At 33.7% G+C, this 14,593-nt stretch overlaps 1 protein-coding gene and 1 long non-coding RNA gene across 3 annotated transcripts; both read right to left on the bottom strand.

Annotated features, from left to right (window-relative positions):
- Positions 1 to 816: 816 nt before the first annotated feature.
- LOC120090852 (pentatricopeptide repeat-containing protein At1g08070, chloroplastic-like) lies at positions 817 to 4,594 on the bottom strand. Of its 2 annotated transcripts, XM_039048564.1 has the most exons (3): positions 4,455 to 4,577; positions 3,994 to 4,032; positions 817 to 3,818 (listed from the first exon to the last, which is right to left on the bottom strand). In XM_039048564.1, the coding sequence occupies exons 1-3, from the start codon at positions 4,519 to 4,521 to the stop codon at positions 2,053 to 2,055; spliced, it is 1,872 nt and encodes a 623-aa protein (XP_038904492.1). In that variant the 5' UTR covers positions 4,522 to 4,577; the 3' UTR covers positions 817 to 2,052. The 2 variants fall into 2 exon arrangements, with proteins under 2 accessions (XP_038904492.1, XP_038904486.1); XM_039048558.1 differs by having other exon boundaries at positions 817 to 4,594.
- Positions 4,595 to 13,151: 8,557 nt separating this feature from the next.
- Positions 13,152 to 14,587, bottom strand: LOC120084031. The gene is made up of 2 exons (XR_005483584.1): positions 13,852 to 14,587; positions 13,152 to 13,424 (listed from the first exon to the last, which is right to left on the bottom strand). It is a non-coding gene; the product is annotated as an uncharacterized LOC120084031 (long non-coding RNA).
- Positions 14,588 to 14,593: the final 6 nt, after the last annotated feature.

The following is a 14,593-nucleotide window of genomic DNA, read 5'->3' as shown; positions in this document are numbered from 1 at the left end:
TTCAACCTAATGTTCGGAATGAATATCCAACAATGCCACTCGATCATTTTATACATACTTCCATGATGTCCTATCCCTCAAAATTTGAATTTTTTCCAACAACCCTCAGTACACTAAGTATGGAAGAATGACAAACTTCACATGTCCATCTAGATGTCCGTGACATACCGACAACATAGTGAGGGTATACACCTTACAGAGGAAAGCCAACCATCAAGTGTAAGAGGGCGTGGCGATCGTGGACACTATGTGACTCAACATGATCAATCTAGGTGTAATAGAGGATCTTCTTCTAGTCGTGAATAAAAAACATTGTACATATAATTAAATTTATTAATGAAATTCAATCACGAAAATGCACTTACAGTCTACAACACATCCTAAAAAACCTTGAATATTATTTACAATAGTCGAAAGTTAATATCTATATTTTTGCATAAGTTTCTAACAACTTTAAACAAAAACAATAATTTGAAATTAAAAATTAATATTGAGTATATCAAATCAATCATAGAATTTTTTTTTAATCTCAAAGTAACATTCTTGTTTATACTGTTAAAAAACTAGTAATATTACTATCAAAATAAAAAAAGGAGATTAGTGAGATAGCTGATTTTAGATAACAATGATTAGAATTAAACAAATGGAATATTATTAACTGAAAAAAAACATAAGTAATGAAAGAGTTGGGTTTCGGATTATTAAAAGAATGACAAAATAAAAACAAAAATGTTTTTCTTTTTTTTTTATTATTATTTATGAAAAGACGCATTCGAACCCCCCCGGGTTTAGGGTTTAGGGTCACACACAAAAATCTAATTAACCCACTGAAAATAAGGTATTTATAAACTATTACAATAAATGTTCATTGTGCAATATTAAGACAAAAGGTTAAACTTTAAATTACAACTCGTGCATGCGCACATATATATCCTACCACCACTCCACTTTGAAAATGCCCATATCAAGACCTCATGTTCGCCAAGAATCTAACAATATGATTGACTAACCCAAGAATGAATCCTAATATGGATTTGGTTTCAAAAAAGAACTTTTAGGGGTGTTTGGTTTAACTTTCTAAGTGTTTAATCTTGAAAATAAGTCATTTTGAAAAAAATTGAAGTGTTTGACAACCACTCGAAATAGCTTTTGAAACACTTTCAAAGTGTATTTTAAAGACTAAATTATAACAAATACCCTTGAACTTTTTGTTTAAAAAGTACCATTTTACTTTCAAAAGTTGCAATATTGCCCCTCAACTTTCATAAACGTTTCAAAATTACCTTAGAGTATAAATTATTTAGAATTTCAAATAGAAATCGGGACTTAGAACTGTGTGAAATGACCTAAAACGATGTTGTGATTCAAATTTTCATTTTACGCCACCTGCTACACCATTTTACATCTCAATTTCTGTCCAAATTCTAATGAATTTTTACTCCAAGGGTATTTTTGAAACGCCTATGAAAGTTCAAGAGTAATATTGCAACTTTTGAAGTTATAAAGGTATTTTTGAAACATATGGAAAAGTTCAAGGGTATTTTTTATAATTTAACCAATTTTAAACAATTTTTATCAAATGAGTTTAAATAAAAATGTCTGTCTAGAAAATATGTTTTCTTTAGTCAATCCAGCATGGAAGCATTTTAAAGAACAAAACAAATTACACCCTAGGGTAAGATGTCTCCACAGGACCTCATGTTTATTATAAATGGGATAGAAGCAAACCTTGAGACGGCCATCATCAACTGATCATTGCCAATTATGTCAATAATTATGCTGCAACTTTCGACTCCAGACCATCCGTAGTAGAGTTTGAGGCACTCCATTATGTCCTTGACGTTTTTATAAGGACTCGGAAGTGTAGCAAACTCTTCATCTTCACTGGAAAAATGTTCACCAAACCATTTTGCAGCAACTTTCCAAAGGAAGAGAAACTAGCTTTGTGAGTTGCTGCTTGCGAGACCTCAGAGGCAACTTAGTTGCCCATCCCAGTGAGGATCAAGCGAAGTGCAGCCAAAATAATCTCTAAGTGTTATGAATCCTCACCCGCTACCAGTAATCCTTGCATGAACAAAACCCCTGCTCAAAGTGATGAAACCGATGTCGATCTCTCAGCACAATTTGACGGCAAAAAGCCTTGGAGATTAATTTTGCAGCAGTGTGACAGTCATTACATATCCTCAAGTTTTTCATTATCCTGATTGGTGTTGGCGGACTAATATTAATAAGGCCAAATGCAATGGCTATCTTCTCACTATGTCTAAACAGAGTACTTTCCTTCTCTTCTTCATCAACATCAAGCAAAACCTCATTTGTGTCTGGTGTATAACCTTCTAACTTCAATTTTATAGCCATTTCACCTAACATCTCCTCAATTGCATCCATGTCCGGGTGTGTTTTATCTCCAGCTAGAAATTCATGAACAACTCCATTTGCTTCAATCATGCTACAACCAGGAGTCTTCAAAACCCTATGCTTTGTCATCATGCCCCTAATCTCAAGAACATCATCCCATTTTCCTTTTGAAGCATATATGTTCGATAACAACACGTGGAACCCATCATGGTCAGGTTGAAGCTCAATCAGCTTCCTTCCGACCCTTCTTCCCATTTCACTATCACCATGTTTCTTACAAGCCCCAAGTAAGGCACCCCAAGTAGCAACATCTGGTGCCATAGGCATATGGTTGAGAAGTTCCTCTGCTTCTTGAAGCTTACCTGCACGTCCTAGAAGATCAACCATGCACCCATAGTGCTTAACATTCGGCTTTATCTTATGATCGTGAATCATTGAATGAAAATGATGCTGCCCTTCGTCTACTAAACCCATGTGTCGACAGGCACCAAGTACTCCCACAAATGTTATCTCATTAGGTGTTACCTGACACTTTTTCATATTAGAAAACATATCAAGCGAGCTTTCCACCAACCCATTCATAGCCAACCCAAGAATTAGAGCATTCCAAGTCGAAACCCCTTTCTCTACCATCCTATAGAAAACCTCCAAGGCAGTTTCAACACATCCACACTTCATATACATGTCAACGAGGGTTGTACCCAGAATGACATTAATGGTTAGACCATTCTTTTTTATATAAGCATGGACCCACTTCCCTTGCTCAAGGGCAGCCAAGCGAGTGCACGCAGATATCACACTCACTAACGTTGTCTCGTCTGGTTTGAAGCCATTCATTTGCATTTCTTGAAAAAGTGCGAGAGTCTCATCAAAAAGGTCATGTTGTGCATAACCTGATATCATAGAACTCCAAGACACAACATCCTTCTTGGGCATGGAGTCAAAAATGGCTTTGGCATTCTCAACTAAACCACATTTCAAATACCCCGAGATCATAGAGTTCCAAGATACCAAGTCTAACAAGTGGGCTTCATCGAACAGTTTTCGGGCCACCACTATATCCCCACATTTCGAGTACATATGAATCAGAGCATTTTGAAGGTTTATATAAGATTCAGTTCCAATTTTCAAAGCCAAGTTGTGAATCAATTTCCCCATATTAACAATCAGTAAGTTCGCACAAGCAGAAAGAGCGCTAACTGCAACAACTTCATCCACCATTAATCCAATTTTATGCATTTCTACAAATGTTCTTATAGCCTCCTCAAACATCTCATTCTGCTGAAAGCAAGCAATTAATGCACTCCATGTAACCATATCTTTCTCTAGTATTCCATCAAACAATTTACAGGCTTCAACCACTAGCCCTTTGATGCCAAACAAAACAATCATAGAATTTGAAGCAATTATACTCCTCTCTGGCATTTGATCATATACATGCTTAGCCTCCTCTACATTACCTATTTGAACATACCCAGCTAAAATTGAATTCCATGACACCGAATCCAAAACAGAACTTTCATCAAACACGCGGCGGGCATCAATCATATTTGAGCAAGAAGAAAAAAAGTGAATTAAAGTATTTTGAACATAAACATCTGAATCAAAACCCAACTTCAAAACATGATTATGTACCTGTTTTGCCTCCCATTCCGACCGACGGATGGAACAAGCCTGAAACAGAAGTGGGTAGGTGTAATTATCAGCACACAGATCCTGGGAAAGCATAGATTTGTAAAGAGTGAAAGCAAAATGGGGCGAGTTTGTTTGAATATAAGCTCTCATCATCATATTCCACATGAAGCAATTGGTGTTCTCAATGAAGTTGAAGATTCGGCGGGTGTAGTCGATGTGAATGAAGGGAAAATTTGTTGAGAATTTGATTAATCTGCTTGCGGCATAAGTGTCCCTTACGAAGCCAGTTAGAAGCATCTGAGAGAGAATTTGGTTGAATTGCTTGATGTGTTGACATTGCTTCAAATGAAACTCCAAAATTGAAAGATCAATGGTGGGTTTGAAGGTGGGTTTATGAATCAGAGATGATTTAAGTGCAGAAGAAAGGTGGTTCAATCTCAACAAATTCATATACCTCCTACCTTCAGAAACCCACGGCTGTTTCCCAGGAGATTTGCGTCTGAAGCCCGAGACAAACGGTTGAAACATCGGCCTTGCACAACTTCATTGCATCATTCTTCCCATTGGAAATTTCATAAAATAACCCAATAACTCAAAAAAAAAAATCTATGGAAGAACTTTTCTAAAAAAATTTCTGTGCAACCTCTTTACCACATGAAATACCAATTTTATCCCCACTTTTAAAAGCTCTTCTCAACCCCACCTTCTTCTTTCTTCGATGATTTCTTCAACGATTATATTCATTGCAATACCAACATTACTAATATTCTATCGACATCATTGAATGTTATTGATATCAAGAATGAGGAAAGTGATAGAAGGTCAGTACTCTTAGTTATTCACAACACTTTCAATGGAGCTTCACTCCAACATTCTCATTGTCAATTGCTTTCATCAATCATTCAATCTTTGGATATAGAGCAAGATTGTTCATTGGAACCAAGAACAGAGAGAATGTAAGTGTTTAAGAAGTATTTTTCTTACAAGATCGCTTTCATAAAGATAGGAGATCACTCACGATAATGCAAGTGATTGTTTAGTATTATATAAACAATCTCATATATATATAACTAAACGATCTCTTACACTAATATGGGTGGTCGCTTAGAACTTACTGGGCAATCGCTTATAATGTACTAGGCGATCTTCTATAGTTTATTGGGCGATCTCTTAGAACTTGTTGGGTGATCACTTACTTTAATAGTAGTTCGAATCCAATTGTCAATTTTCTAATTGTAGATCAATGACGTTACTTCGCATCTTTGTATGATTTGGTGGAGAATGGGATCAGTCCGAAAGCAATTATGTTGGAGGTCATATGAGTGGTTTGAAGATTAGAAATGATATAACGTGTAGTGAATTAGTGAGTATTCTACACCAACAACTAAATATTGATCTGGATATTTTTTATATACACATCAAATGTTGTTACAATCTATTGGTCTCGACTCTCCCAATTAAGATAGTCGACGACAAAGATCTTAGCTTCTTTTTAGAATGCAGTGATGCATCTCGGATGGCGTTGTTTTCATCTATTACACCTCACGAAAGTCGTGGAGTAGACACAAATGGTATGTACCAACAGTGTATCCAACAATTCAAACCATTTCAACTAGTCAAAACTTTAGGTTTGCACCCATTCCAACCCATAATACTCCCACCATGTCTTCACTAGATAAGAATATTGAGCCATATAACCCGAGAGACGATAGAAATGAAGAGAATTGGTCACAATATCCTATCTAGATGTACTCCACAGTTTGATTCTGACCATGTATACGGATAATCTTCGGGACCGTAAACAATTCCAATACCTTCAATTCATGTTCCAACCCCACATGCTCCCATCCCACTAGTGGTGATGCCTTTAGATCAGATGAATTCCACTATTTCAATCCAACCATTTATAGATATACCCAGACCATCGGAGGGCCCATCGTATGACGACCTCATCACAATACCTCACGACTGTCTGAATGACGATGATATAAAGATTGGTTAGATTTTCTTTTTGAAATATGACTTATCAGTTAAATTGTCGATGCTTGCAATAAGAAAGAACTTTGGCTATCGTGTAGAAATCTTGAAAAAGAGCTTGCTAAATATACAATGTTTAGTGGAGGAATGCAAATGGAGGGTTCATGCAAAAAAAAAAAATAATAATAAAAAAAATAGAAGGAAATGATTCCTTCAAAGTGACGAAGTATCCGAGTGTCCATACATGCTCTTGTTAACGCATATGGTGAGGCACATGGTAAGGCACTGAAGGATCATATGCTCTTTTAACGTATATGACGAGACACTCAAACTTGGAAATTTGGGCACGATTTTTTAGGTTGAAATAGAAGACGAACAAAATACATCTTCGTGGCATTTTATCCGTGTATTAGGAGATTCTTGAACTGCATCCACCTTGTAATTATTGTTGATGGCATCCATTTGCATGGAAAATACAAAGGAATATTATTAATAGAAATGTGTATTGGTGGCAATAACAACATATATCCTATCACATTCAGTATTGTAGATGGTGAAAATGATGCATTGTTGACTTGGTTAATGACTCATTTGTAGACTTCGATTGGAGACATTCCAAATTTAGTGATTATATCAGATAGTCACATCTCCATTAGAAAGGCTTCCTCAAGTATATTCCTCGAGGTATTTCATGTCCTATGTATATACCACATTTAGAATAATTTGATGGACGGATTCAAGAATAAGGATATAATCACCCACTTCTATCTTGCAACTAAAGCTTATAGGATGCCTATCTCAGGGTGACAGCCCATCTTGAGGAAGTTGGATTACAACGGTGGGCAAGGGTGTATCAAGTCCATTTGAGGTATGATAAGATTTGTTGGGTTTTATGCTCTAAAACTCGTAGATAGTAAATGTTATTAATTGACTGTCATCAATAAAGAGTTATATATGTTAACTCAATAAATATTATTGTTTGTATTGTTGTATAATTCGTCTTAATAACCCTAAATCCAATAAACTAACATCCAAGGCTATCTTATGAGTCTTGAATTGTATATGGAGACATACGGGGATCAATGTTCAAGATACAACTTAAAGGGTCTATAGTATAGGGATAAGGCTAGGTACCTTATCCTGGTAATACCATGAATACGACCCACTTTATATTTGATACAAACGTAATGATCCAATACGTTCATGTAGGTGACATGCGAGTGAGGGTATCCTATGCAATGAGTTTGCATAAGACTGAACGGTAAAATAGTAATCACTAGATGTAGAACCATTGACTAGTTTGGTTCTCATTTCAATAGGAAGACCTAGGTGACTTATTCTCAATTCTGAGTATATTATGAACTCCTGTTCATGAAGGATTGTCCTTTGACCTGCATGGGTGAGGGTGGCCAGATCGCCGACCCAATATGCCTACCATTTTTGGGGACGAGACTGAGTGGAGAGCTGGGAGCATAATACAAGATGGAATTCACTCATTCCCTCCTTGAGAGTAAGTAAATGAGTGTTCCCAATGAGTATTCCCTTAAGTGTTGTCTCTAGGACTTAAACAAATGGCTCTACCCTCTCATTGGCCCGAGAGGGGTATTTCTTTATTGGTTAGACCATAAACAAGTTGTTCATTAGATGAGTACTGATACTTAAGGAGTCAGAGGTAATTCAAGGGTAAAACGATAATTTGACCCAATTGGAGTTACGAACATTCATGAAGGATTAACTCACTGTTATTGGTCTATATCCGTGGACACGGAAATATATCTATAATGAGAAGAGTGCAACTATGGTTCTTTAGTGGAGTATACCCACAGTTAACTAATACTAATTAACTTGGTTAAAGAGTTTGACCAATTAATCTCATATTGTTGGAGCTTTTGATCTACAGGTTCACCAGGTCCCCTCGTTAGCTCTCTAAAGGATACTTAAAAGGGATAATTTAAATTGTTCAAATTAATTTGAGGAAACTATATATTAGTGTGATTAATATATAATTAATTATGGATATGATCTATAATTAAATTTGAAGAATTAATATTTGAATAAGATTCAAATTATTTTATTCAAGTGAATTATATTCACAATGAATTAATTAATATAGAGGTTTTGTACATATACATGAGATGTATATGATAAATAAATATATACATCAAATGGGTTTAATGTATAAATGATTATTTAATTATTATGCAAATTAAAAAATTAAATAAGTGTCATTTAATTATGCAAATTAAATAAGTGTTATTTCATTGGACTAATTAATTGAATAAGTATTATTTAATTAAATAGACTAATTAATTAAATAAATGTTATTTAATTAATTATAGAAAAGAAAAATATATCGGGAAAGATTCTTGGCCCCTCCCTATATAAAGACTCCCCATGGCCCTTTGAGAATGCTCATTCTATACACAATTGACATTACAGAGAAACTCTGACAATACACAACTTCCTAGTGTTATTGTACAAAATTTTCTCTAGGCCAAATCCTCTCGATTCTTCAAAACACTTTTCTCCTCTCCCTTTCCCAATAGTTGGATACCCCTATCCGTCTATTGAAATCCTAGAGAATAACGAGGTTTTTTTCATGGTAGTGTTCGTGATCAAGACTGTTTGGAGATTTATAGTTGGAACCTTAGAGAGGCTTGTTCGTGGCACTTGGGGAATCTACGAAGGTAAGAACCGTTCTAACCCTTTTTCCCCAGTGACATGCTAGTTCATATGTTTATCTATCCCATCTAGCATACCGATTATGTTTGATTGTAAAAATTGAATCACAGGATGCAAGGCGGTCTCACATGGGAGACGCTTCTGCTACGAGATTTGATCTCTTCAATTGGTATCAGAGTCAGGTTCCTTACATCCACGTTCTTCGTATTTTTTGAAACAAAATCGTTTAGAGGTGGGCTTATTCTACATTATGAATGTTTGAATGTTTTCTATTTTGGCCTTAGATTACTTTTTAATTTGCTTAAATTATAAGGGCCCATTGTATTTTTCATGCTTCGAGTCTGTAAGTCCATGTCGATCAATAGAGCAATCGTTACTGAAGAGATTAGGAAGAAACGGAAGTGTTCGGGGAAGTTCGGAGCCGAAAATGAAGAGGATATAAGCAATTTGCTGCACAACATCGTGACATTGCAACCGCAACATTACAACGCTGTAAAGTAGGGGTGCTAAGCTGTAGTCGCAGCGTTGCAACGCTCTGGATTTGGATGAATAATGCAATGCTTGCGTGGGATGTCTCAATTGCTGCATTCTTTTAACCTAATTCAATTATAATTTTATTTTTATATTAATTAATTACATTAATATAATGGTCATATTAATTTAATCAATTAATTTGGCTTTACGGCGATAAAATTGATCCAATTTTTGCTGTTTAATTTAATTATGCATTGGATGTATTTTAAATTATTTTTTGAATTCATATTACATATTGTATGTCATATAAATTCTAAAAATACTCACCTTAGGATAAACATGTGCGTACATCATAATTAAATATAAAGAATTATATTTTAGAGATGCATGATTAAATTAGCATGGCCATGCATCATAATATAAGAGTTATGTTAGTGATGTATGATTAGCCAAAGCATGTCCATGCATCATACTATATATTAAAATTGTTCTAATAAATAGTGGATTAATGTATGTGAATGTTTGATGTGATTATGGATTTAATTCATTAATTTATAAAGAGTTATAGTTTTAATAAAATTGATTAATTTCTATAATCTAGATTGCATGCAAACATAGGTCAATTATTTTAAATTATTTAAAATTGACTTATGTTATTAAAAGAGTTTAATAAATGAAATCAAATATTATATAACTGTTATATTGAAGCAAATGTAAATGATTTACATAAATTCATTAGCTGAGGTTGAATTAAGTAAAAATAAAATCCTAATAAAATATTAGAATACTTTAATGGGAGGATATTGATATATGTGATATATTAAATTTCAGCTTTCACATCCCCAAGAGTTTACACCGTGAGATTCATGCTCGGCTTCGTGTCGCCTTGGATGCGGTCTCCCTTCGGAAAGTGTTTGCATGGGTCAATAACAAAGTGAATGGGGAAAGTGTTCATAGTAAGTGGGAGAGGGACGCGTGTCAACATGTCCCACGGTCTCCACCATTAGGTTGCACTGTGAGATTCCTATGGTCTATCTGCATGTCATCCTAGAGCGACCATCCTTTGGAGGCCTCATCATAGGGATCGAAAAAATGCAAACTCTGGCAATTTATAGGGTTTCTTAAGTTAATCTTCAACAATTGTCTTTCCCTTCAGTAGCCTATTGAAGCGTACCTCTTGAAGGAACCCTAACGATAGGATCCTTGAGCGGAAGTGGGATCGTCCCAAAATCTCCAATTTTACAGAAAAAATTATAAAGAACAAAAGCAATTATGCATTTAACACAAGAATACAACATGCAATAAAAGAAAAAAATTAGGGTTTCAGAAACTCATACCTTTGAAGACCTTCTTCATGTAAAATCCATTCTCTATGCAAATCACGAATAACCAAAATGGCCAATTAGGACACCACCAATTGGAGACTTCGGTATTCTCAGGTAGAGAACCTATGAGTTGTGGGCTTTAGTGATTTTGGTGAGGGAAGGGAGAAGATTTTTTCTTTGAGAGAAAAAGATGGAATATGGGAGAATACTTTTTTTCTCTATAAAGGCCCAACACCAACTTTTTTTCTCTATAAAAGCCCAACACACCTCTTTTTCTTCCCCTTTTTGTAGGAAGAAGACAATCAAAATTAGAAAACTAATTTTCCACTTACGTGAAAGTAGAGAGAAAAAAGGGAAAGGAGTTGTAACTCCCTCCCATTAATTAATTTAATATAATTAAATAAATAATTTAATATATATTAATATGGTAACTTTCTTGTCATATAATATATATTAAACTATATGTTATATCAAATATAACATATAACTTATAGTTTTAATATTATATCATATACAATATAATCTATAGTTTCCTTTCTCTCACTAATGACATTTAATATAAATCACATTTATCTTAAATTTAATAATAAGAATCCAATTCACATGATTAATATTTGAATATGTTTATTTCTTCTCAAATAAACTTTATATTATAATGTATCAAATACATTATAACAATTAATATATAATTAATTTAACTTAATTATATCATATATAATTAATTTCCTCAATTAGTTTGAACAAATTCAAAAATTGATTCTCATTTAGTCCTATTGAGCAATTGAGGGGACCTCATAGACATGTAGCTTGAAGTTCTAAAGGTACGTGAATAATTAATTAAACTCTTTAATTAAATTATTCACCATCCGTTGACTGTCAGACACTCTACTAAAGACCAACAACTGCACTCTTCACACTACAGATATATTTCTATGTCCATTGGATACAACCAATCAACGGTAGGATGACCTTACACAAATTGCTCATAAATACGACTAGGCCAAAATTACCCTTTTGACCCTCTAGTTACATCTAATTCCTTAAATACCACTAATCCCTCTAATGAACAATAAATCATAGTCCAACTATGATCATACCCCTCTCGGACCAGGAGAGGGTGTGGCACCACATTATTCAAGCCCCAAAATTAGTTCTTAAGGGAGCAATTTATCTACTTGCCTCGACATTGGGGAAGGAGTGAAACAATATACAAGATAAACATAAATATAAATAAGCATGTTGTATAGAGGAATAAAGATTAGAAGACTAACTCTTAAAGACAACCTTCAATGTTTTCCTCTCGTACGAATTTCCGGGTCATCGAACTCCATACAGTGAAATCTCCCTTGAACTTGAAGCTCCTTCCAAGAAAACAACCAGCGAGTCTTCCTTACTATACTCATGATAAGAACCGAAGGAGTTGTGGGCTCTTTAATTTTGGTAAGGGAATACCATTTGAGAGAGGGAGAGAACTATGATGTGTTGAGATTCTTTATCATAGAAGAATTCTTCTTCTGTTCTTTCATTTTCACATAACGAAACTTTGAGAGGGGAGATAACTCCCTTTAATTTTATGTTAACTCCCCTGGCTAACTATAAGTGAGTTAACTTTAATATTTAATTTAATATTATTAAATCATATTTAATTTAATATTATATTAAATAGATATGTATTAATCTAATAAATTAATTAATTAAACATCATATATTTAATTAATATTACATCTGAATCATATTCAAATGTATTTTCCTCATATACTATAGTTTGAATTTTTTCCAACAACCCTCAATACACTAAGTATGGAAGAAGGACAAACTTCATATGTCCATCCAGATGTTCATGACCAGTATGTGACATACCGACAACGTAGTGAGGGTATACACTTTACAGAGGAAAGCCAACCATCAAGTGTAAGAGGGCGTGGCAATCGTAGACACTATGTGACTCAACATGATCGATCTAGGCATAATAGAGAATCTTCTTCTAGCCGTGAATAAAAAACATTGTACATATAATTAAATTTATTAATGAAATTTAATCACGAAAATGCATTTGCAGTCAGTCTATAATACTCCTAAAGAACCTTGAATATTATTTACAATAGTCAAAAGTTAATATCTATATTTTTGCATAAGTTTCTAACAATTTTAAACAAAAATGATAATTTGAAATTAAAAATTAATATTGAGTATATCAAATCAATCGTAGAAATTTCTTAATCTCAATGTAACATTATTGTTTATATTGTTAAAAAACTAGTAATATTACTATCAAAATAAAAAACGAGATTAGTGAGATAGTTGATTTTAGGTAACAATGGTTTAAACTTAAACAAATGAAATATTATTAAGTGTAGAAAAACATAAGTAATGAAAGAGTTGGGTTTCGGGTTATTAAAAGAATGAAACAAATAAAAGCAAAAATAATTTTCTTTTTTTATATTATTTATGAATGCATCTCTTAAAGAGACGTATTCTTAATTTTTTTCTTTAAAAAAATGCATCTCTTCAAGAGACGCAGCCTTATTATTATTATAAGAGACACATCCTTATTATTATTATTATTTTTTAATGAATACGTCTCTTCAAGAGACACATTTAGTCGCAAAAAAAATAATAATAAAATAATCCAGACGACTCTGGCATTCGGATAAAGACAAAAAAATCACCTTTTTCCCCTAAATAAGTTGAAACACCCCATTTTCCTTAATTAAATTCGATTTTCACCCCCAAAATCTAATTAACCCCAATCTGGTCCAATTCAATGTGCAAATGACAAACAAATATTAAGGATTTCTTTACAATACAGAGAACGAGGTAGTTAAAGTAATAATGGTAAGGAAAACCTGCTCAGGCTTTCCTATGATTCTAGAAAAAAAATTGTTTAGCTTAATCTTGTGAAACGCCATCTCTCATATCTGTATGCTCGTCTCTGTTGCTTGGCATGGACTGAGTAACCCCATCAGGGAAGAACTGCCATTATCAGAAGCTTAAATCAACTTATTAGTCATATCATAAATCGACATTCAATATCAATAGGGAAAAAATTTGGGAAAAATTCCTGAATTCCATTCCACGCTCTTCTATGTATAGCACCAGAACTTCACGTCCTTACAAACAAATTCGACATAGATAAATCGAGTTCACAGTTTAAAAATCATATAGAACATTTCTTATGCAGAAAATACTTAGTTGGACACATTCGACAAAGATAAAACGAGTTCATAGTTTAAAAATCGTAGATAAATCGGGTTTGAAGGTGGGTTTATGAATCAGAGATGATTTAAGTGCAGAAGAAGGGTGGTTCAATCTCAACAAGCATCTGTTTATGCAGAAAATACTTTATAAATTATCATTCTACAAAAAGTCATTAGACGACATTTTTACTTAGTTGGACAACCTTTCTTTAGTGGAGTTTTTGTGGATTTGGTTTGTATTCTTTCCATCTCAATGAAAGCGCGATTGTTTCCCCCTATAAAAAAAAGTAATGACTATCTAACTGAACTTTGGAAGAAAATGAAGAATATTTCTTGAAAAGTAAGAGCATATAAAGCAGTTAACAGATTCTAATACATGAATTGGTTAAAATATTTATCCATAAAATGGAATATAATAACACTAACAATAACAGACGCTATTGTCTCACAACTCGACGGATTATGACCATTCTCAAACTATTCTCTCAACTGTTACAATGATTCCACAATTTTGAAATGTGCTTATTTTGGAGTGAGAACTATTTAAAGAGAATTTTTGTTCTAAGTTCTGCACTTGATCAACACAGAAGGCACTTGAACTCTGAGATGTGCTTATCTTGGATTGTTTATCAACTCATTTGCACTCGAAATATTGAATTATGTAATTTACTTTACACTCTTACACACAAACACTTTGGAGAAGGAAGAAGCTCGCTTGAGGCCAAAACTAAAACCATCCTAAAAGAATGATGAAGAGAATGAATACTGTGGGAAGCATGTTTGAGCCATAAAGATTAAATGAAAGCATACGTCCAAGCCAACAACTTCAAATTAGAACTAAAGTTTAGCAGTCAGAAGAAAAAAAATTAATGAAAGATTTCATGATGAAGTTATGCGAACTGATTTCAAAATCAAGTGAAAATGGCAATATAAGTTTATAATACA

This window comes from Benincasa hispida, chromosome 1 (assembly GCF_009727055.1).
Source record: "Benincasa hispida cultivar B227 chromosome 1, ASM972705v1, whole genome shotgun sequence".
NCBI classification, from domain to species: Eukaryota; Viridiplantae; Streptophyta; class Magnoliopsida; order Cucurbitales; family Cucurbitaceae; genus Benincasa; species Benincasa hispida.
Note: the sequence above shows the minus strand (reverse complement) of the source record. Positions and strands in the feature narration are given on the sequence as shown.